The sequence below is a fragment of the Anomaloglossus baeobatrachus genome, chromosome 4 (genome assembly GCF_048569485.1).
Source record: "Anomaloglossus baeobatrachus isolate aAnoBae1 chromosome 4, aAnoBae1.hap1, whole genome shotgun sequence".
Taxonomy (NCBI): domain Eukaryota; kingdom Metazoa; phylum Chordata; class Amphibia; order Anura; family Aromobatidae; genus Anomaloglossus; species Anomaloglossus baeobatrachus.
Genome location: NC_134356.1, coordinates 41737375 through 41762123, shown reverse-complemented (window position 1 = coordinate 41762123; position 24749 = coordinate 41737375). Strand labels below are relative to the sequence as shown.

Genomic DNA, 24749 nt, shown 5'->3' with positions numbered 1-24749 from the left:
TTATAGGTTTCAACATACCAGGTAGGGATAGGTGGTGTCCTAAGTGTCAAAAAGAAAAAACGGATATGCTGCATGGGCTATGGGAATGTGAGACAATCGCTAGGTTCTGGAACCAAGTCAGACTATTTGCCCAGTCAACATGGGGAATTTTCAGCAAACTAGACTTAATGGTGTGGATTTTCCACTCCTTTGAGGGAGGAGTAGGAGGAGGACCGAGCACGCAGGAAAAGAGGAAATACGCAATAACGCATGACATAGCCATGATAGCTAAGCGTTGCATCTTAAAACACTGGATTCAAAGGGAGGGCCCATCCATAAAGGAGGTTGTGGGCGAACTACACAACCTTCTGAAGTGGGAAAAACTAGAAGCGGAGAGGGATAAAGATGGGTTGACAGCCAAGTTTTTTGTGAGATGGAGACATTTTATTGAAAGCCAATTCACACAGGGAGAAATAATTAACCTGATGGCACCTTTTGTTCACTCGGAGTGGTATATCCTGAGCGATATCCAGGACAGCCTGGGTAAACTGAGAATCACCTAGGAGGGGGCTCTGGCGGGAGGGGGAGACGAGACGGTTGGGAATACCAAGACACGCTAGCAAAATTGAAATCATTCAGGGACGACACAGAGATTTAACGAATTGTATTGCATATGTTATATTATATTTCATTACCTATGTTTTGGTTTAATGTTACTGTATACTATCTTAAATCGAACAGCAACATGGAACTCCAAATTGGGGTATCACCCACCTCTATGTCACATTTTGTCAGACGAATGTTCTTCTTTTGCAATGATACTTGTCATGTTTTTACAAATTTGAAAAATCAATAAAAAACGTTTTGGAAAAAAAAAAAACTGTTAAAAATGAAAAAAAAAAATCTATATTAAAATTGTTTAATTTTTTTAAATTTGAAAAAAACAATAATAAAATTGCTAAAAGTGAAGAAAAAAAATACATCTAAATTAAAAAAAATGTAATCTTTTTTTGAATTTGAAAAATAACAATAAAATTGCTAAAAGTGAAGAAAAAAATAAAAAATACCTCTAAATTCAATAATTTTAATCATTTTTTTTAAATTTGAAAAATAATAATAAAACTGCTAAAAATGGAAGAAAAAAAAAACAGAAAAAAAAATAATACCTCTAAATTCAACCTAAAAAATTATTCCAAATTTTTCTTGTCCTTGGCGACTTGTAAATTCTCTGGTCTCAGCAAAACATCCCCTCATACTTTCCATAATATACATTCTTAAAATAGCTGCAATGTCGTTTTCACGTAGACCTCGGCTTTGATGAGGATGAATGACATTATTCACGGTTCACCAGACGTCCTTTCTCGCCGCGCAATATTTACCCCCTGTTAATGTGCTCGTTCTGCGCGGTTAGAAATTTTAGTCTATATGTTTTCCTATATCCTCTAGAGTCCCATGACATTTCTGGAATATAATGAGGAGAGAAGCTAATGACAATGCATGAATGACATTAGCCTACTTCTACTGCTTATTTTAGCATTACGTATAGTGTAAATCCCCAGTAAATTATATACTCAGCTCTTTAGGATTGTCTTTGTTGTTTTGCGGGGTTTTTTGTCACATTTTTTATCTAAAAAAAAGTCAACTTAGATAATTGTGTAGATATCAAAGTGGTTCTTAACGTTTTGACAATCCCTTTTTGTTATAAGGGCTCACTAGCAATGATGGGCGAGTGTGCTCTGCACTCAACCTCCCCAGGCTCACTGTGCTCTGTTACTACAAGTTCCATCATGCATTGCAGTAGCCTATGATCCAGCACTTAGCTCGACGCTCCTTTCTCCACCCTGTGGTGTTAAAGGGAACCTATCACCAGTTTTTCGGCCTATAAGCTGCGGGCATCACCAGTGAGCTCTTGTATATAGCATTCTAACATGCTGTATATAAGAGCCCAGGCCACTATGTAGAATGTAAAAAAACACTTTATAATACTCACCTAATGGGCGCACTGCGATGGATTCTAGTCAGATGGGCGTCTCTGTTGTCCGGTGCCGACGCCTCCTCTTTCGGCCATCTTCGTCCTCCTTCTGAAGTCTGTGTGCATGACGCGTGCTACGTCATACTCACTCGCCGGTCCCGCGCATGTGCACTACAATACTTTGATCTGCCCTGCTCAGGGCATATCAAAGTGTGCCTGTGCAGGACCTCAATGCCGGCTAGTGTGGGTGACTTAGGACGCGTCATGCACCCCGGCTACAGAAGAAGGATGACAAAGATGGCCGAAAGAGGCAGCGGCGGCACCGAAGAACGAAGACGCCCATCTGACTAGAATCCACGGCACCGCGACCATTAGGTGAGTTCTATAAAGTGTTTTTATGTTCTAAACAGCGCCCTGGTCTCTTATATAAGGCATGTTAGAATGCTCTATATAAGAGCCCACTGGTGGTGGCCACAGCTTTTAGGCTGAAAAACTGGTGACAGGTTCCCTATAAAGATATTGTAAGAAACCAAGTGTCAGAGCAGCCCAGGGTAAGTACCAGCCCATCTGTCAATTGCCAGATAGCTAATACAGTCCTGTCACTGTGTTTGTTATGAAAATTTTGGTGCTTTTCAGCTGTCCACATCAGTGATTGGATTACCTAAACCTAGAGTTGAGCGAGTACCTAACCATTCATACTCACTATACTCATAAGGATTACTGTCTACTACTCACATATTCGTTCTGAATAGTGTGTGCAATGCAAGCAAATGGGGAATACTCGTAATGTAACGAGTAACCAGAATTCCGCACTATTCGCTACTTGCACGAATAGTATGGCATTCGGCTTACATTGCGAGTTTTTCCCCATTGACTTGCATTGCACACACTATTCGGAATGCATACGCGAGTATTAGACAGTACTCATTATGAGTATAGCGAGTACGAATAGTTAGGTACTCGCTCAACTCTACCTAAACCCTTTGCTAGTGAAGTGCTGCGATCTGAATTTGAAAAGCAAAGGTGTCAACCCCTGCTTCTACTGCTGAACGAAACTGTCAGCTGGACTTGATTACTGGGACATTTGTGGGGATTGTGTAATTCTTCTTTTCTCCTTTGGTGTCTCCTCAGATAAGTTACCATCTGTTCTCTTACTGTTGCATTTGTGATGGGAGCTATTGTTAATATGTAATTTTGGTGTATGTTTTATGTAGGGTCTGACAGGGCTACTTAGGGTTTCCCGTCGGGGAATGGAGGCGCCACAACCTTAGGGCGTCATACCCTCCATTGCTAGGTTGGGAGAGGTTACTAGGGCCTACTTAGGGCCAGTGTGTTGTTTATCTGCATCTCCCTCCTGGTGTGGGACACTATATTTGCTGTACCCTACTACTTTTGTTTGTTTTTTTTGTGTGTAGTTGGTCACTTGACTTTTTTTTTTTTTTTTAAACAATGCAATTTTTATTCAAGCAAGTTTTAAGTTTACAACCGTACAGCAAAAGTAATATTCCCATCTCGCCATTACATGGCTGATCACTTGACTTTTTAATGATGATATTAAAAGTTAAATTTTAATTGCGTTTTTTCACCTCTATGGTCTTTTTCAACTCTACCTAAACCCTTTGCTAGTGAAGTGCTGTGATCTGAATTTCAAAAGAAAAGGTGTCAACCCCTGCTGTTACTGCTGAACAAAACTGTCAGCTGAGCTTGATTATGGGGACTGTGTAATACTTCTTTCCTCCTTTGGTGGCGTTGAAAGGAAACTGACTCGGTCCAGGTTTATAATGAATCATTGGAGATTTTGCACATTGTAGAACTGCTGTATTACAGACTAGTGACCATGTAATATAATAACACTGATATTGTGGTGTTTATTAGTTATATTCCATGTACATCACCACACTTTTTTTTTTTCTTTTCCTCTCTCTATATTCGTTTGCGGGTCTGATCCTATAGAAATGGTTCCTGCCTATTTGAGGAGCAGAATTTGCTATAAGCCATTGTTACAAGTTCCTGCAATTTCACAAGCTTTACGTCCTGTAGTTTTTAGATAAAAGTGTTCAATTGCAAATGTTTGGGGTCCCCCGAGACACGACGGTTAAGTAACAATATGTGCCTTCAGGGTTAATAGGTCAGACTAACTGAGGAAAGAAGAAAATGTTCCTTTTTATTACAATGCGCCATAAATCAGACTTTTATTGGGTCTACGAGGGGATACATTTTGCAACTTTTGCTTCCTTCTTCGATGACTATTTCTAATAGCAAGGGGTCATAAAAGCTGGACTATATAATCGATGGGTATTGTTAGGCCAGAATTAGTCCCACAGGTACTGATCCAAACCACCTGGAAGGACGTGGGTTAAAAGCGAAAAAGCTCTGAAGAAGGTTAAAGATGTGTAATGGGGTCTAATTAGGTGATGTCGTCAGTGCATTAAAGATTCAAGTAAGATTGCTGTTAGCTAGACTATCTCCGTCACTCCCATAGCGAGTACATCAGCTATTTCTATCAGTCCTATATAGATAGTAGTTATGGCCGTCAGTGCCATATACAGATGCTTTGGTACCCCCAACCTCTGTCAATCCCATAGACAGTAGGTTTGGCTATCTTCATCAGTCCTATAGACAATAACACATCTACAGACATTAGTTCTTCTTTCCCAGTCAGTCCTATAGACAGTAGCTTGCCTATCCCCATCAGTCCTATAGACAGTAGCTTGGCTATCCCCATCAGTCCTATAGACAGTAGCTTGGCTATCCCCATCAGTCCTATAGACAGTAGCTTGGCTATCCCCATCAGTCCTATAGACAATAACTCATCTACAGACATTAGTTCTTCTTTCCCAGTCAGTCCTATAGACAGTAGCTTGGCTATCCCCATCAGTCCTACAGACAAGAACTCATCTACAGACAGTAATTCTTCTTTCCCAGTCAGTCCTATAGACAATAGCTTGACTATTTCCATCAGACCTATAGACAGTAGCTCAGATAGCTCTGCCATCCATCAGTCTAGTAGACGGTAGCTCAGCTTTCTTCATCAATTCTTCAGACAGTAGCTCAGATGTCTCCATAGATCCTATGATAATAGCACAGATACAGTATTGCCATCAGTTGCTTACACAGAAGCTCAGCTTTCTCCATCAGTCCAGTAAACAGTAGCTCAGATATCTCCATCAGTCAGTACACAGTAGCTCAGATATCTCCATCAGTCAGTACACAGTAGCTCAGATATCTCTATCAGTCAGTACACAGTAGCTCAGATATCCCCATCAGTCAGTACACAGTAGCTCAGATATCTCCATCAGTCAGTACACAGTAGCTCAGATATCTCCATCAGTCAGTACACAGTAGCTCAGATATCTCCATCAGTCAGTACACAGTAGCTCAGATATCTCCATCAGTCAGTACACAGTACCTCAGATATCTCCATCAGTCAGTACAGAGTAGCTCAGATATCTCTATCAGTCAGTACACAGTAGCTCAGATATCTCCATCAGTCAGTACACAGTAGCTCAGATATCTCCATCAGTCTAGTACACAGTAGCTCAGATATCTCCATCAGTCAGTACACAGTAGCTCAGATATCTCCATCAGTCTAGTACACAGTAGCTCAGAAATGTCCATCAGTCAGTACACAGTAGCTCAGATATCTCCATCAGTCAGTACACAGTAGCTCAGATATCTCCATCAGTCAGTACACAGTAGCTCAGATATCTCCATCAGTCTAGTACACAGTAGCTCAGAAATGTCCATCAGTCAGTACACAGTGGCTCAGATATCTCCATCAGTCTAGTACACAGTAGCTCAGATATCTCCATCAGTCAGTACACAGTAGCTCAGATATCTCCATCAGTCAGTACACAATAGCTCAGATATCTCCATCAGTCAGTACAGAGTAGCTCAGATATCTCCATCAGTCTAGTACACAGTAGCTCAGATATCTCCATCAGTCAGTACAGAGTAGCTCAGATATCTCCATCAGTCAGTACACAGTAGCTCAGATATCTCCATCAGTCAGTACACAGTAGCTCAGATATCTCCATCAGTCAGTACACAATAGCTCAGATATCTCCATCAGTCCTGTAGATAATAGCTCAGATATCTGTCAGTCCAGTTGATACCGTAGTAGCTCAGATATCTCTGTCAAGTAGACAGAAGTTCTATTATAGTTATCAGTTCTTTGCACAGTAAATTTCCTATCTCCGTCAGTCCCATAGACAGTGGCTCAACTTTATTCATCAGTCCCATAGACAGTAGCTCAGCTTTCTTCATCAGTCCCATAGACAGTAGCTCAGCTTTCTTCATCAGTCCCATAGACAGTAGCTCAGCTTTCTTCATCATACCCATAGACAGTAGCTCAACTTTCTTCATTAGTTCCATGGCTAGAAGCCCAGCTTTCTTCATCAGTCCCATAGACAGCAGCTTAGCTTTCTTCATAAGTCCCATAGACATTAGATCAGCTTTCTTCATACGTCCCATACACAGTAGCTCAGAATTCGTCATCAGTCCTATAGACAATAGTCCCCCATCCTTGTGTATGACCTCATCATGGCAAAATTCTGGTATATGTGTCCCCATCCTGGTATTTATGTCCCCATCATGGCACATCCTGGTATATAGCCCCATCATGTGCCCATCCTAGTATTTTGCCCCATCCTGATATATGTTCTAATCAGTCCCCATCCTAGTATATAGCCCCATCCTTGTATATGTCTCCATCCTGACCGAAACATGGTATATAGCCTCATCCTAATATATAGCCCCATTCTGATATATGTTCTAATTATGTCCCTATCCTAGTATATAGCCCTATCCTGGTATATGTCCCCATCCTAGCCGCATCCTGGTATATAACTCCATCCTAGTATATAGCCCCATCCTGGTATATGTCCCAATCATGTCTGTATTCTGGTATACAGCCCCAACTTGGTATATGCCTGCATCCTGGTAATTATGATCATCCAGCAGTAAAAAAAAAATGATTACACTCACTTTCCCACCGCTCCCCTGTGTCCTCCTCTGACGCTGGCATTCTGGCAACTGACCAGTATGTAAGAGGTGCACCACATGTCGCCGCTGTTAGCTGTGATGGCATATTCTCTGCTCCCCATGCCCAGGATTATGAGTGTGGGGAGCAGTGAATATTCATAGCCTTAATTGGTGGCCGGCACATAGCGGTGCAGGGACTCGACAGGTCTCTGTGCTGCGATGTGTTTCAGCTGGATGATGGATGCGCTCCCACATCCAGCTGAAACAGATGCTGGGGTCGGAGGGCCCCCTGCACCCCTGGGCACGGTCACGATCCCTGCGGCCGTGATCATTACGCCCATGCCGATAAGCCAAAGTTATAAGCGCTGTATGCTAATCTGAAGCAGTGAAGTTAATCATGGCGTGACTCTAAATTCAGGCACATTGCAAGGTTAGGGGTGTTTATATTGTGCCAGTATGTAGGGCAGTGGTGGCCATTATGCCCTCAGAATTTCTATTAGCCCTCACATAATATGTGGATTGCGGTAACTCATCTGGACGCGTTAATAGACGTTTTCTCTAGAACTGCAGGTTTCCACTAATCTTAATTAACTCATGCTAAATCTGTGCCAAAAGCAGCCGGATCAGTTTTGTAGCGGCAGAAGGAATTTAGTGAGGACCATGGAGTCCTGGCAGTAGATATTACAGCGGATTGGAAAGACCTTTCCCGTGGTGCGGAGAGTTGTCCTCCTCTGTGGAGGCTTTGTGTTTTCTTTTCAGCCATTATCTTGGTCCTACAGATGGATTTCTGAAGGTCACAAGCAATAGTGGCAGCCATTACTGTCTCCATCCGCCACGACAATATCAAGAGAATTGTGTGATGGGGTGAGAACCACCCATTTGTACAAAAAGTCAGTAAAAGTTCAAGGTGCTGACCACCTCCTCCGATTTATCTGACCTAATTACTCATTTTAGTAGTTATTTCAGCCCCCTTGTGTCATGGCTGACAAACAGTCATGTGGTTTCTGACAATAGAAGGTCACAGTGTTTGGCAACGCAAAATGCTCCCTGACTTTCTATTGTTCCTGTTGTCAGTATTCCTGATGGATTTTCCTCTTGGACCCAGCAAGAGCTCGTCTCCCACCCAGCTGCTGATTATCAGTATTCTCTTGGTGTTTAAATACTCCCATCTTCCCTGGACTGGTGCTGGTGATATCATTCAGTTCCTTTCAGCTCTGGTTGCAAGAAGGTGGCTTGCACTCATCTGTAGTATCATTGCTGAACATCTTCCTGAGTCATCGGTGGATAAGTAGTTCAATCATTTTCCCCCATGTGTCCTCCTTTAAGGTTTAGTGGGGATGATGAAGAGCTCATCCCATCCATTCCCTATTTAGGGTCCAGCACTAGGGATACCTAGGGTCAGGTATCCAGCTTGGCGCATGTATGCAAAACCTATCTCATCTGTAGTATCGATGCTGAAGCTTTGCTGAACGTCTGCCTGAGTCATCTGTGGAGAAGTAGTTAATGCATTTTCTCCCTGTGTGTCCTCCTTGTGTCTTCTTTTAGGGTTTAGTGGGGATGATGAAGAGCTCATCCCATCTGTTCCCTATTTCGGACCCAGCGCTAGGGATACCTAGGGTCAGGTATCCGGCTCGGTGCATAGGGTGGTGAGGGACCCCAGGGACCAGCAGTAGGTTTGGTCAGTGGTCACCATCTCCCCCTTCCTTAGGCACAGGGGTCTCCTTCCCTTACCTTTCACCGCTCGCTTGGTACTTCTCCGTACTTAGCGTGACACCTTCTCTTTCAAACTATGTAAAAACATTCAAGGCAAAGACACCTGACACTCATTCGTGATAAGTACATGATTATATTATTCGATCAAAAACATCATCATACAACATGACGCGTTTTGGTTCTATTCAAACATTTTTCAAACTTGCTTACATTTGAAAAAAGGCTCAAATGGAGCCGAAACGCGTCATGTTCTATGATGTGGTCTTCTAAATAAACTACAATCATTTATTCATGACTGGCACTCACTTTTCATAGATAAATTATTTCAATTCTTTCTATAAAGGCAGCATGATACAACATGACGCGTTTCGGCTCTAGTCAAACATTTTTCAAACATACATACATTTAAAGAAGTCTCAAATAGAGCTGAAACGCGTCATGTTGTTTGATGTTGTCTTCTACTGTTTGTTCAGTAGAAGAGAGAAAGCAATGGGATGCATTTCGGTTCTATTAAAGTCTTTTTCAAATGTATGTATGTTTGAAAAAGGCTTGGATAGTGCTGAAACGCGTCATGTTGTATGATGTTGTCTTCTACTAAATAAACTCCAATCACTTATTCATGACTGATACTCTCTCTTCATGAATAAATTATTGCAGTTTGTTCAGTTGAAGACATACAATGTGACTCGTTTCAACTATATTTGAGCCTATTTCAAATTTACATATGTTTGAAGAGAGCTTGAATAGAGCCAAAACGCGTCATGTTGTATAATGCTGTCTTCTACTGTTTGTTCAGTGGAAGACAGCATGAAACAAGGTGATGCATTTCAGTTCTATTAGAGCCTTTTTCAAACATTTGTATGTTTGAAAAAGGCTTGGATAGAGCCGAAATGCGTCATGTTGCATGCTGTGGTCTTCTAAATAAACTACGATAATTTATTCATGAATGGTGGTCACTCTTCGTGGATAAATTATTTCAGTTGTTCAGTAGACTGCATGACGTGTTTCAGATCTAATTAAACATTTTTCAAACGTATGTACATTTGAAAAAGGCTGAAATGGAGCCGAAACGCGTCACGTTGTGTAACGTTATCTTCTACTAAATAAACTACAGCCGCCTATTCATGACTGGTACTCACTCTTCATGACTAAATTATTGCAGTTTGTTCAGTAGACGACAGTATGAAATGTGACGCATTTCAGTCCTATTAGAGCCTTTTTCAAACATATAATGTTTGAAAAAGGCTAGGGTAGAGCCGAAACGCGTGATGTGGTTTTCTAAATACACTACAACAATTTATTCATGACTGGCACTCACTCTTCATGGATAAATTATTTCAGTTTTGTTTGGTAGAAGATGACATCATACAATGTGACGCGTTTCGACTCTATTTGATCCTATTTCAAATGTACGTATGTTTGAAGAAGGCCCAAATAGAACCGAAACGCATCATGTTGTATCATGCTGTCTTCGACTGAATAAACCACAATCAATTGTTCATGAAGATTGAGTGCTAGTCATCTTTGCCTCTTGAATGTTCATGGGAAGCCACCCCTAAATATGTGCACCATGAGCTTTTTGAATCCTTATCGGACCTTCTCCATCACAGTGTAAAGACCGAGAAGGCGGCTGGCTTAGATGTTGAAACATGCAGCCACCTGAAGGTTGCAAAGGTTCTTATTGGGCTCTTTTCAGACCTGAAGCATAATAAATGTAACGTCCAGGACCACAGACACAGTCACAGACAGACTAGAAGCTAGCCTCCCACTCAGTAGGATCCCAAGAACCCTGAAACCCTTTAACGCTAGAAGTCCCAGAAAGGGGTCATATAACATTTCTATTTTTGGAACCCAGAGACGGGTCGAATGACCTGAAGGATTTTAGCTAACATCCTATAATCACCGTCTTTTGTTCTGTAATTAAGGCCATTACTGTCGCACCACAGGAGGTTGTTGTTTTCCATTGAGTTTAGCCATTTAGTTTCTAGTTAATTCTATTCAGTTTATTGTATGTCATTTGACCCTCTTTCTGGACTTCAGGGGGGAGCTCGAAATTTCTGGGACTTCTAGTGTTAACCCCTGTACAGGGATCTGGAATTACTACAGGATCCAGGAGGTCGCTGCCTATGGAAGGCTGCAATCGAGAAAAGAGTTGTTGTCAGGCAGGGTCAAACCAGGAGGTACAAAACGGGACAAAATCAGCTGGCAAGAGCATAGTCAGGAAATCAGGCAGAGGTCAAACTGGAGATGGCAGCTAAGTACAAAACACGGCAGGCAGGAGAGTTGTCAGAAAGCAGGCGGAGGTCAAAACACAGGGATCAATAGTACAGAGCAGGGTGTGAACCAGAGACAAACAGGGATACCTAGCCTATATCTGGCAGGGAGCAGCAGACCACTGAAGGTATAAGAAGGGTGTGGTGCCTTCCATAGGCTGGAGCTGGCAGCTGATAACTTCACCTGGAAGGCACACACCACCACAGTCAGCAAGTCCCAAGCTTGGTGGATGGCCAGAGACTCACCAGACCTAATGGTACTGACTCCGCTACTATCACCACCACCGCCCACCTTGGGAATGCGGTGGCACCTGGTGGCCGGAACAGAAATCACAGCTGCAGACTCTCGTGGAGACGCAACAATTATTAGTTGCATAATTTAAGCACATGTAAGTCAGTTATTTAGCTGCAACCACCATTTACATGGGCTGACGATCATCAGAAAAAACGTTTATAAGAATACTTGATCGCCACCAATAAGCTAAAATTGATGATTGTTTGTCGGCTGATCGCCCTAAAAATCATCAATGACCGACCCCCAATTTTGTTGTGTGAAAAGAGATCTGCTACCAATGATAATGCAAACTGTATGGGAACAAATGATCTTATTAACAGTCATTCGTCTTTATACGGTTTGCACAGTGCCCATGGTTGCTCCATGTAAACTGCGCTAAACGCGCAACGATCAATTTGCTACATTATCGATTGCGGCATTCATTATGTGTGAAAAATAGACAGGATATATACTTTAAGGAGGTCAACCAGTCATCAGAAGAAAAGTGCCCAGTTTTTGCTCCTATTTTATTCTCGCTTCTCCCCTAAATATTTTGTTTTTTTCTTTTTTTTAAATCTGCCATACGGTTCCAGAGATATTGGCCCTTTAATTAAGAGCTAATTTTTATGGTTTTTACTAAGGGGGCGTGACTGTGACTCCCAGGAGTCTATGGGGGCGTGTCTTTATGCTGCTCTGCAAATTTACACTGTCAGCCACGCCCCTTAATAAAGACCATAAATATTAGCACAAAATAAAAAGACCTACAGTACAGACCAAAAGTTTGGACACACCTCCTCATTCAAATAGTTTTCTTTATTTTCAGGACTCTGAAAATTGTAGATTCACATTGAAGGCATCAAAACTATGAATTATCACATGTGGAATGAAATACTTAACAAAAAAGTGTGACACAACTGAAAATATGTCTTATATTCTAGGTTCTTCAAAGTAGCCACCTTTTGCTTTGACTACTGCTTTGCACACTCTTGGCATTCTCTTGATGAGCTTCAAGAGGTAGTCACCGGAAATGGTCTTCCAACAGTCTTGAAGGAGTTCCCAGAGATGCTTAGCACTTGTTGGCCCTTTTGCCTTCACTCAGCGGTCCAGCGCTCCCCAAACCATCTCGATTGGGTTCAGGTCTGGTGACTGTAGAGACCAGGTCATCTGGCGTAGCACCCCATCACTCTCCTTCTTGGTCACATAGCCCTTACACAGCCTGGAGGTGTGTTTGGGGTCATTGTCCTGTTGAAAAATAAATGATGATCCAACTAAATGGAAACCGGATGGAATAGCACGCCGCTGCAAGATGCTGTGGTAGCCATGCTGGTTCTGTATGCCTTCAATTTTGAATAAATCCCCAACAGTGTCACCAGCAAAGCACCCCCACACCATCACACCTCCTCCTCCATGCTTCACGGTGGGAACCAGCCATGTAGAGTCCATCTGTTCACCTTTTCTACAAAGACACGGTGGTTGGATCCAAAGATCTCAAATTTGGACTCATCAGACCAAAGCACAGATTTCCACTGGTCTAATGTCCATTCCTTGTGTTCTTTACCCAAACAAGTCTCTTCTGCTTGTTGCCTGTCCTTAGCAGTGGTTTCCTAGCAGCTATTTTACCATGAAGGCTGCTGCACAAAGTTTCCTCTTAACAGTTGTTCTAGAGATGAGAAGGTGTGTCCAAACTTTTGGTCTGTACTGTATATCTCTGGAACCGTATGGTGGATTTTAAAAAATAAAAAAGTGGGATACTCAGGAGAACGGTGGGACTAAAATAAGATTAAAATCCAGCCACTTTTTGAAGTGGTGACACTTACTCTTTAAGGAAACCCTAGGAATAGGTCTAGTAACTGTCATATGGCTTTCTTCTAGAAAAGCTATCCTGTTGTTATTCCATGACTGTAAGATTAATTAAACCATTTTCTTTGGCAACCGTAACTGTCAGAACTATTCCTGGAAGAAACAGAGGAGAAGTTGAGGAGGCGGTATATATATATATTTTTATAATACATAAATGCATCCTGTTTGCCGTCATTCAGTCCTCCGCATGTTTAAAATAAAATAGGTGGATCTCTTCCAGATAACAGTGATTAATACAGAGTCGTTGCATCGCTGTTATACGTGGCTTTAGGAAGTACGTAGGTTACGTCTCCTGGAGATTCGGAAACATTCTGTTCTTGGCTGATTTCTAAGATTATGCATCTTACTTTTTATTACTCAAATGCGAAGACGAGAATGTTTTATGGTTAATATCTAAAAGAACGAGGCAATAGTATCTAAAACCATAGGACAAGGTCAAGAAAAGATGGTGGCTATCTTGGGGAAACGGTGGCACGCCTGTCCATAGGTTGGGTTTGGTATAGATTGAAGTGGTTCGTGCTAAGCTTCAAGACCACAAACATTGTGGGTTCAGCAGTGGCGCTGATTTTGAGATAGTTTTCAAAAATATACAACAAGAGAAGAAAAAACAAGAGTTGGTACAAGTCAAATTTTATTTTGACCAGATTAATCTTCATCGGAGGTTTGCCCAGGGACTTTCGTAGGCTTTGCGCCCTCTGTTGCTCTTTCTCCATATCCTCGTGTAGGAGTGCCACCACAGTTTTGAAAGTTACTTCCTTGGGCTACAATATGGCATTAGTACAATAAAGTAAACCCCCCTTGACATATGTTTAAAATAAACTGGAACAGCATAGGGTCTTGGTTAAACTCAACCGGCCATCGGTACACCGGGTGCTTCTGGCTGCTCACCCAATCTTGAGACAAACATGTCTCTCACTGGTTGCTTTAACTTTTTGGGCTCTTGCTATCAATTTGGAGAAATAAGAAGAGTTTGGCGTTTACTAGACCCAGCGACACCCATTGTGAGGCCTAGTGATTAGGCCCAACGATATGTCACATAATCGTGGAATCTAGTAAACACCAGCCACAGAAGTGTAGACTTCACTTGTCTGTCTTCCACTGAGGCCCCAACTGTCACGCTAGATATGGGGAAGCACAGCAAAAGGGAAGGAAAATTGTGAGTCTAGGGAGAGGGAAGATGGTGACCCCCTGACCGAGCCTGCCGCTGGCCCTTGGGTCCGTCACCACCCTAGATAGGTTCCACACCTATGCACCGAGCTGGATACCTGACCTTAGGTATTCCTAGTGCTGGGCCCTAAATAAGGAATGGGTGAGATGAGGTCTTTCTCGGTGAAAGGGAAGGAAAACCATGAGTCTAGGGAGAGGAAAGATGGTGACCCACAATTGAACCTACTGCTGTTACCTGGGATCCCTCTCCACCCTAGATAGGTTCCGCACCTATGCGCCAACCGGATATCTGACCCTAGGTTTCCCTAGTGCAGAGCTCTAAATAAGGAACAGATGGGATGAGCAAGTTATCATCCCCACTAACCACTATAGAAGACACTAGAGGAACACACAGGGGGAAAATGCATGCACTACTTATCATTAGCTGACTCAGGGGTACCAAGTGCATGGCGAGAGTAAACACATGGAGTGCCAAAGGAGCCTCTTATTTCTAAGGCAGAGCTGCAGCCTCCAGGAGACAATCTGGTGGCCTTTTAGGAGCCAAGGTGTCACGCTAGGTATGGGGAAGTACCAAGCGCACGCCGAAAGGGAATGGAAACCCTGTGTCTAGTGAGAGGGATGATGGTGACCCCCTGACCGAGCCTACTGCTGGTCCCTCAGGTCCCTCACCACCCTAGATAGGTTCTACACCTATGCGCCGAGCTGGATACCTGACCCTAGGTATTCCTAGTGCTGGGCCCTAAATAAGGAATGGGTGGGATGAGGTCTTTGTAGGTAAAAGGGAAGGAAAACCATGAGTCTAGGGAGAGGAAAGATGGTGACCCCCAAATGAACCTACTGCTGTTCCCTGGGGTCTCTCACCACCCTAGATAGGTTCCGCACCTATGCGCCGACCGGATACCTGACCCTAGGTATCCCTAGTGCTGAGCTCTAAATAGGTAACGAATGGGATGAGCAAGTTATCATCCCCACTAAACAACTATAGAAGACACTAGAAGAACACACAGGGGGAAAATGCATGCGCTACTTATCATTAGCTGACTCAGGGGTACCAAGTGCATGACGAGAGTAAACACATGGAGTGGCAAAGGAGCCTCTTATTTCTAAGGCAGAGCTGTATCCTCCAGGAGACAATCTAGTGGCCTTTTAGGAACCAAGGTGTCACGCTAGGTTTGGGGAAGTACCAAGCGCACGCCAAAATGGAATGGAAACCCTGTGTCTAGGGAGAGGGATGATGGTGACCCCTGACCGAACCTGCCACTGGTCCCTGGGGTCCCTCACCACCCTAGATAGGTTCTGCACCTAGGTGTTGAGACAGATAACTGACCCTAAGTATCCCTAGTGGTAGACCCTAAATAGGGATCGAATGGGCTCTTTGTCGACCCCACTAAACAACAGCATGAACTACCTATCCACAGATGTCGCAGGTAGAAGTTCAACAGAGCTTTCAGCAACGATACCACAGAGGAGTACAAGCTACCTGCTTGCAACCAAGGTTTGAAGGAACTGAAAATATCACCAGCACCAGTCCAAAGGAAGGAAGGGGTATTTAAACACCAAGGGAATACTGAAGTCGAGCTCCTGCTGGGTCCAAAAGAGAGAGAGGAAAGCTACTCATACACCAATGAATACTGACAGCAGGAACAATGGAAAGTCAGGGTGCTGTGACCTTCTATGACCAGAAGCCACATGACTGTCTGTCACATGTGACACCTCCGTGACATCAAATGGACGATGATGACAAGAATCTTTTTGCTCAACTCTTCTCCGGCAGCTAGTGCAAAATTTGTGACAGACCCATCAACCATAGTTATGATGTCTTGTTACATGTCAGAAGAGGCCTTTGGGCCCCCTAAAACCTGGGCCCGGGTATGACACCCCTGTTAAGCTCTATTATTTCAGCCGAGATACATTTATTAAAGAATTATTTTGTATTCGGCTTCTGTTTTACGACCACTCACAATGAAAACAAACTGTATGCATAAAAAGCTAACATAAAATAATACCGTACAGTCACGGGGTCGGCCAAACCCTGGTTTAAAAGTAGGGTTTTGCTAAAGAGACCAAAAAGTTCAAAGCTTTTACTTTACAAACCCAGATATTTACTTCTAGAGTCTGTGGGTGGGAGCCCTTTTAAGTTGGTGCAGTCCCATTCATCATTGTCATTGAGTGTATAGTATTGGATGCCCGCGGCCTATGTGTTGTCAGGTGCTTGATAATAGACCTTGGAAGGGTGCCTTAAAGGGGGATTACAGGCGGCCTCCAATATAATAACATCTAATTCATATGACTTTGTTTTATGGGTTTTTTTGTGTTATTTTATTTATTTTTTTATATACAGTATATCACAAAAATGAGTACACCCCTCACGTTTTTGTAAATTTTTTATTATATCTTTTAATGTGACAACACTGAAGAGCTGACCATGTGCAGTGTCAGTGTGCAGCTTGTATAACAGGGTAAATTTGGTTCCCTCTAAATAACTCATCACATAACCATGTGAGTACACCCCTAAGTGAAAATGGCCAAATTGTGCCCAGTTAGCCATTTTTCCTCCCAGTGTCATGTGACTCATTAATGTTACAAGGTGTCAGGTGTGAGTGGGGAGCAGGGGTGTTATATTTGGTATTATCTGTCACACACTCTCTCATACTGGTCACTGGAAGATCGGCATGGCTCCTCATAGCAAAGAATTCTCTGAGGATCTGAAAAAAAAAAGAATTGTTGTTCTACATAAAGATGGCCGAAACTGTAAGAAGATTTCCAACACCCTGACACTGAGCTGCAGTATGGTGGCCAAGACCATACAGTGGTATAACAAGACAGATTCCACTCAGAACAGGTCTCGCCATGGTCGACCAAAGAAGTTGAGTGCATGTGCTCAGCGTCGTATCCAGAGGTTGTCTTTTCAGAACAGACAATGGGCACTACTATGCTCAGGTGCTCGGTACTTGTAACGAGCAATTGGATGCTCAGATGAGTGCGACTCCTGTACCGAGTATAATGGAAATCAATGGAGGAACTTCAAGAAAAATGTTTGAATTCTCCATCGACTTCAAATACACAAAGGTTGAGCTTGTCCAACTGTTTGTTAAGAGTACTGAGCACCTGAGCATGGTAGTGCCCACTCATTACTAGTTACAAGTACTGATCACCTGAGCATGGTAGTGCCCACTCATTACTAGTTACAAGTACTGAGCATGGTAGTGCCCACTCATTACTAGTTACAAGTACTGAGCATGGTAGTGCCCACTCATTACTAGTTACAAGTACTGAGCATGGTAGTGCCCACTCATCATTAGTAACCACCACTCCTTTAACTTCTAAATGTCTGTGGTAGAGTTGGTGCGGATGGATTCGCATGAATACTCCATCGGCCATGTCAGCAATGTATGGCACCTGGACGGGAGCCGTAAGAACCCCCTCTTATCTGCTGTCATCTATGGCTCTTCTTTTGATTAGCCGGCCTGGCGTGACGCCATTATTGCGGTGCGATGCATTGACGCCATTGCGCTAAGCAAAACAAGAGCTTCGGATGCAGGCAATGGATGGTTCTTACGGCTCCCGTCCTGGGGCAATAGATTTCTGATGTGGCTGATGGATCGGGTCCTAATGGGAGTAATAGAGTGCAATCTGTAGTGAAACCTGGCAGTAAGTCATTGAGTTTGCGCCACCACAGGGCAAATTAAGCATTACACAATGGAGAGCTTAGATCTTATTCTCTGGAGGACTCAACCATGTAATACCAGAGTTCTCCAGCAGTGGCCCTCAGTTGATGAACCCGAGGTTTCAGCTGATGAATCCCCAGCAATCATATGATCACCGGTTGGCCGCCATTTTTAGTTTTGCACCTATTTCAACTATATTTCAGCACTTCAGTGACATTTCACATATCATAAACGTCCACGATGTGTTCAACTTCTGCTGTTTGTCCTATGTGTGCATGCTTGTGCCCTGCTGCCCCGCTGTATCATCCATATTGAGCTTTTTTTCCATTAGTGTGCTTATGCTGCGGTTAATGCTTGCACACAGGCGGTCCACATGTAAGCAGCTATGTTATGTAACCAGCATTGTGGGTAAACACTGATTCCTCTCACACTGTGAAGATAAGGAATTCCTTTTTCATCTTGATTCATGGCGTTTCTGGTTTTAACTCCTTCTCGGCTTTCTCATGTCCTGATTTTACAAGGCCCAACTTTTGAACATCAGTTTTCTGATCCTTTTTCGGGGCAAGCTCTGGAATCACGAGGGGTGTCTGACTTTACACTGTAGAAAGAGGGGACCTGATCCTGACGGCCTGGGTACCCACATTTTGTACCCTCGATCCCCCAATTGGTGCCTGAATTTATGGAAATGCAGCTAGTTTGATTGGACAGTATTGTTTGGGGCCTCATAGCAAAATTACTTGGGTGTACAATAAGGCAAGGTCCACATGGGTTGGATTTGATAATTCTTCAAAAATTCAGCCCAAGAATCCACAGGAACATCTGCAAGACACATAAAAACCGAATATTGCAGAATTTTGGCTCTGCACAATCTAAAAAATATTTTAAAGAGGACTTGTCACTTGCCATAAATATATATTTTTTGTATCCTGATATGACTGCCGTTGTTCTCCTGAATCCGGCAATATTTTTGTTGAGTTCCTGCGCCTTTCCGTTCCTGAGATATGGCCCATTCTTTCCTTTACATAAATATAGGCTTGTTAGTCAAAGGGGTGTGGTCTTTAGTTCTCTTCTGGGGAAGTCTTCAGAAGGATCACACCCCTTTGACTAACAGGACTAGATTTATAGACAGGAAAGAAGGGGCCATATCTCAGGAATGGAGAGGCACAGGAACAAAAGAAAAATATCTCCAGATTCAGGAGAACAGGGGCAATTACACCAGGTAACAAAAATACATATCTAAAGTAAGTGACAGGTCCTCTTTAAAGAGGACCAACCACCAGGATTTTTCTATATAAACTAAAGCCAGTGCTATACTGGCGCTATCAGGCTTATTCTATACATACCTTTAGTTGTGAGATCGGATGTATCGTTTCTGAATTACAGGCAAGTAAAGTTTGTGAAATGCACTGTTATTTGATTGATAGCAGCTACAGAATATCTAATGGGTGGGTCTTGTTTTGCTAGTTATTCCCACTTCTGTCTGCCTGCCTGTCCTTCCTCCCCATGTCTCTGTTATTAGATAGGGAGGAAGGAGGGATTAAGGACAGGCGGGCAGGCAGGGGCGGGAATAACTAACAAAGCCCAACCCACCTATTAGATATTCTGTAGCTGCTATCAATCAAATAACAGTACATTTCACAAACTTTACTTGCCTGTATTTCAGAAACTATACATCCGATCTCACAACTAAAGGTATGTATAGAATCAGCATGATAGTGCCAGTATAGCACTGGCTTTAGTTTATATAGGAAAATCCTGGTGGTTGGTCCTCTTTAAATTCTACATTTGCGGATTCTGCTATGTAGTACCATTACATTGATTGTGGCTTTCATTGCAGATTTTTTCATCCCCTTTGAATTCAGTGGGGAAAATGCAAAATAAATCTGTGCCCTTTACGCAACAGAAATTGAGAAAAACATCTGCACTACAGGCCGATGATTGTGCGGAAAAATTCTAAAAAAAAACCAAAAAAACGTGGTACGATGGCTACTATAATCTGCTGGACATTTTACCTGTACCAATTGAAAAATTGCCAGTGTTTCGACCCATGTGGACCCACCTTAAAGTAGACTGGTCAATTTCCATAAATAAGTAATTTTTTGGATAGTATCATTGCCACTGTTCTCCTGAGTATGGCATTATTTTCCTTCTATTTCTGTACCTCTCCGTTCCTGAGATGTGGCCATCTCTTCCTTATATGTAAATCTAGTCATAGCCAAGTGGGTGTGACCATCAACTGCTCTTTGGGGGCGTCTTCTTGATGACCTCGCCCACTTGGATAAAAAGACTTACATTATGTACAGGGAAGAAGGGCCATATCTCAGGAATGGAGAGTCGTAGAAATAAAAGAAAAACATTGCCGGATTCGGGAGAACAGCGGCAGCTGATCCCAGTTATGTCTAGACCATCCTTTTCTATGGTCCTCTAATTACATTATAAGAATACAGTAGGGAAGATTCGTGAAAACTGGTGCACAGGTGAAGCGGAGTAGTTACCCTTAAAAGACTCATCTGCTTTCCTGGTTTGTTGGTGCTAGTATGTAAGGCTATGTTCAAAATATGGTAATATGGGGAGATAAGGTATGCACACCAGTGACTATGTAAGGGGAATACATGGAATAGCAGAAACTGCTGTGTGAATACTGACTTGAAAAATCCAATAGCTATATGTAAGAGTGAAAATGTGAAAAATGGAATCTGCATTACTGCCATGAACATATGAATCAAGAGAAATTTAGCTACTGAATTGATCAATGCAATAGAACCCCAACACTACGCCAAAGTATTTCTCTACGTTGGGGTCCCTAGCTTGTGTGTGTCCTCTCATGCAGTTAAAAAACTTACCGTGTATGGGAAGCTGAGACCCAGGCTATTTATGCGTATGATATGGATTGGCAATAGGTGTGGTTGGGGAGGGTTCACAAACGAAAAACTACTAACAAATAAGGAATAACGTTTGGAACACCATTCTAAGTCTGAACTGGGTGCAAAAACCTAAAAAAACATCACTATGGGGAGATAAGGTATGCACACCAGTGACTATGTAAGGGGAATACATGGAATAGCAGAAACTGCTGTGTGAATACTGACTTGAAAGATCCAATAGCTATATGTAAGAGTGAAAATGTGAAAAATGGAATCTGCATTACTGCCATGAACATATGAATCAAGAGAAATTTAGGTTTTTGCACCCAGTTCAGACTTAGAATGGTGTTCCAAACGTTATTCCTTATTGTTAGTAGTTTTTCGTTTGTGAACCCTCCCCAACCACACCTATTGCCAATCCATATCATATGCATAAATAGCCTGGGTCTCAGCTTCCCATACACGGTAAGTTGTTTAACTGCATGAGAGGACACACACAAGCTAGGGACCCCAACGTAGAGAAATACTTTGGCGTAGTGTTGGGGCTCTTCTGCATTGATCAATTCAGTAGCTAAATTTCTCTTGATTCATATGTTCATGGCAGTAATGCAGATTCCATTTTTCACATTTTCACTCTTACATATAGCTATTGGATTTTTCAAGTCAGTATTCACACAGCAGTTTCTGCTATTCCATGTATTCCCCTTACATAGTCACTGGTGTGCATACCTTATCTCCCCATAGTGATTTTTTTTAGGTTTTTGCACCCAGTTCAGACTTAGAATGGTGTTCCAAACGTTATTCCAAAATATGGTAATGGCCTCCATCGATAGAGGCCACGACGCAGACCATACAGCGGCCTCTGTTATGTAGGTAATATGAGTTTCATACTTTTCAAAGAGGAATAATAAAGGAACAGCGCAACACAGATTTCTAAGAAAAGAAGTTTCACAATTGTTATTTGATGAGGAACACAAGTATGTGCTAAAATAGTTATGACAGGAGCGCGGACTAAAGTAGTGTTCTCTTTTAATGGAATTTATACTGAAAATTCCATTAGTCCTACATCTGCAATATCAATGGACTGTCTGATTTTCCAGATGTGGAGATAGAGGGAAATATAAGTTTTGACTAATGATTGCTGTGGCTTAAGATTTTTTGTGTAAAATTACACCATTTATTTAAAGAGGACCTGCCAATTGCTGTAAGTATTTAATTTTTTTTCCTTTGTCTAAATGCCGCTGTTCTCCTGAATCCGGCGATGTTTTTCTTTTGTTTCTACGCCTTTCCGTTCCTGAGATATGGCTCCTTCTTCCTTGCATATAAATATTTTTTTTTTTTAACAAGTGGGTGTCATCTTCTAAAACACTCCCACAAGGAATAGAGGACAACGCCCACTTGGCTGACAAGGCTTGATTTATAAAAGGGCCATATCTCAGGAACAGAGAGGCGCAGGAGCAAAAGAGAAATATCGCCGGATTCAGGAGAACAGCGGCATTTACATAGAGTAAAAAAAAAAAATCCCCATATATATGGCAAGTGACATGTCCTCTTTAAAGGGGACTTCTATGATTGAGTAAATATGGTAAAATTGGAGTAAGATTGGCTCTACCATATTTACTAGAGAACCCTGTAAAATTTGCTTTATGGCACAATGTGTAGAAATGTGTTGTATGTGATGACAACCAACCATAAATTTAATAATTTGGTTGCTATGGGTTACAGTACACTATTGCACATTGCTCCATGATATATACCCACCGAAAAAGTGTGGAAGTGGCTACATATGTATCTTTAATGATGATAAGGCTAACTTCTACTACTTTGGTGAGGGAAAATATTAAAAAAAAAAACCTGTCCCCAGATGAAAAGTGTCCAGTTTTTGCTCTTATTTTAAGTACTCTGATCCTCTGAGTATTTTGTTTTATATGTTTGTTTGTTTTTCGTTTTTTTTAAATCCGCCATACGGTTCCAGAGATATGAGCTCTTTTGTTCTTTATCAAGGGGGCGTGGCTTACAGGATCCTCAGGGGCATGGCTCTAAAAATTAGCACTAAATAAAAAGTCCTATATCTCTGGAACTGTATGGCAGATTTTTAAAAAATAAAAAACAGAATACACAGGGGAACAGCGGGAACAGAATAATAGCAAAACAAAATTACCTTTTTTTTTAGTAGATTCACTTTAAGGAGTTTACACATTTAGAAAAATTGGGTTTGTCAGATATTGCAGAGCTGATTTTGTCATATGCCACATTTTTTGTGTTATTACACATGGGCCTGCAAGTAACCCTCCCGAACTACTGTCTGGTAATGCAGGCAAATTGAGTTACAGGATACAAATTCGGCTCTGCCATGTCTATATTTTCCCCATAATAACACATGTGCATTGTGTCTAGGCACTGTTCTTTCCAAATTGAGCAATTGTGGGAATAGTCATGCTAATTATGAGCGGAGCTCTTCCAAGTAGAGTTGTGGCCTTCGTACGTTGCTCAACTCGGAAGGAACAGTCCCTCTAAGGTCAAAGGTAAAGTCCGTCATTAGCCAGCCCTTAACCATAATTAGCTGACCTTTTACTTGTAAGGGGGAAGAGCGCAGCAATCTTATTTCTTCTGGTTTTGTATTTTCAGGAGTCCTCTGCCTTCCAGACAGTTTGAACCTCCATAGAGATCACCAAAGACCAAATAAACCAGGTGATGTGCAGATGTTTAGCCAATCTGAACTGAGGACTATAGAGCAGTCTTTGCTTGCCACACGTGTGGGAAGTATTGCAGAGCTCAGTAAGTACCAGTATGTGAATATTCTTTCTTCCTCTCCCCTCTCCCCTGTCTTCCACAGCTATATATTCCGTGGGTGACAGCCATGGTAACCACAATATATGCAATTTATCTTAGTCCGGTATAATTATGGCTATGAACTATATAATAAAAAGAAAGAAAAATGTAAAGCAATAATAATAATGGAAGCAAACTTTGTGTGTGTGCACTGTGCTTTAGGCATAGTCAGCTCGCACCTGTTCACACTTGTGTTTTAGGCATAGTCATCTTGCACCTGTTCACACTGCTTTGTTCTATTCAGTGGTACTGGTCAGTTTTTTTTAGTTTTAGAAAGCTGCAAAGAAATAATACTTTCAAAAATAGAAGGGTTAATAGTTGTTTTTTTTTTATCAATTAGCAAAATACAAAGTAAATAAAAAAAAAATCTAAATCAAGTCATCATTTGGTGTGACCACCCTTTGCCTTCCAAATAGTATCAGTTTGTCTAGGTAAACTTGCAGGGAGATTATTCAAATCATCTTGGAAAACTAACCATAGATCTTCTGTGCATGTAGGATTACAAACGTTTTTTGGTACCTTCATGGAATCCCACACAGATTTGGATAATGTTGAGATCTAGGCTCTGCAGGGGCTGGATCATCACTTCCAAGCTCTGCGGGGGCTGGATGATCACTTCCAGGCTCTGCGAGGGCCAGATGATCACTTCCGGGCTCTGCAGGGGCTTGATAATCACTTCCGGGCTCTGCAGGTGCCGGATAATCACTTTCAGGCTCTGCGGGGGCCGGATAATCACTTCCAGGCTCTGCAGGGGCTGGATAATCACTTCCTGGCTCTGCAGGGGCCGGAAAATAACTTCTGGGATCTGAGGGGGCCGGATAATCACTTCCAGGCTCTGCAGGGCCCAGATAATCACTTCCAGGCTCTGCAGGGGCTGGATAATCACTTACAGACTCTGCAGGGGCCGGACAATTAATTCCAGGACTCCTTGTTCTTCTTTACACTGAAGATAGTTCTTAGTAGTTTAAAAATATTTATTCATATCAATGTCATTAAGAACTAACTTCAGTTTAAAGAAGAATGAGGAGTCCTGGAAGTGATGATCCGGCCCCCGCAGAGCCCTGATCTCACATCATCCAGTCTGTCTGGGATCACATGAAGAGAAAGAAGGATTTGCACAGGTCTACATAGACAGAAGATCTTTAGTTGGTTCATCAAGATGTT

The 24749-nt window shown here is 42.3% G+C and overlaps 1 protein-coding gene across 3 annotated transcripts in view; it reads left to right on the top strand.

Moving 5' to 3' along the window:
* The window catches only part of ABTB3 (ankyrin repeat and BTB domain containing 3), a 290533-nt gene that overhangs the window by 112222 nt on the left and 153562 nt on the right, over positions 1–24749 (top strand). For 2 of the 3 annotated variants that reach the window (XR_012752998.1, XM_075344270.1), the window contains exon 2: positions 23382–23531. The exons of the other annotated variant lie outside the window; for it this stretch is intronic. Coding sequence is in view for 1 of the 2 variants with exons in the window: in XM_075344270.1 (XP_075200385.1) it covers positions 23382–23531 (150 nt within the window). In the remaining variant the exon portion in view is untranslated. The remainder of the gene's footprint in view (positions 1–23381; positions 23532–24749) is intronic. 3 annotated transcript variants of the gene reach the window in all.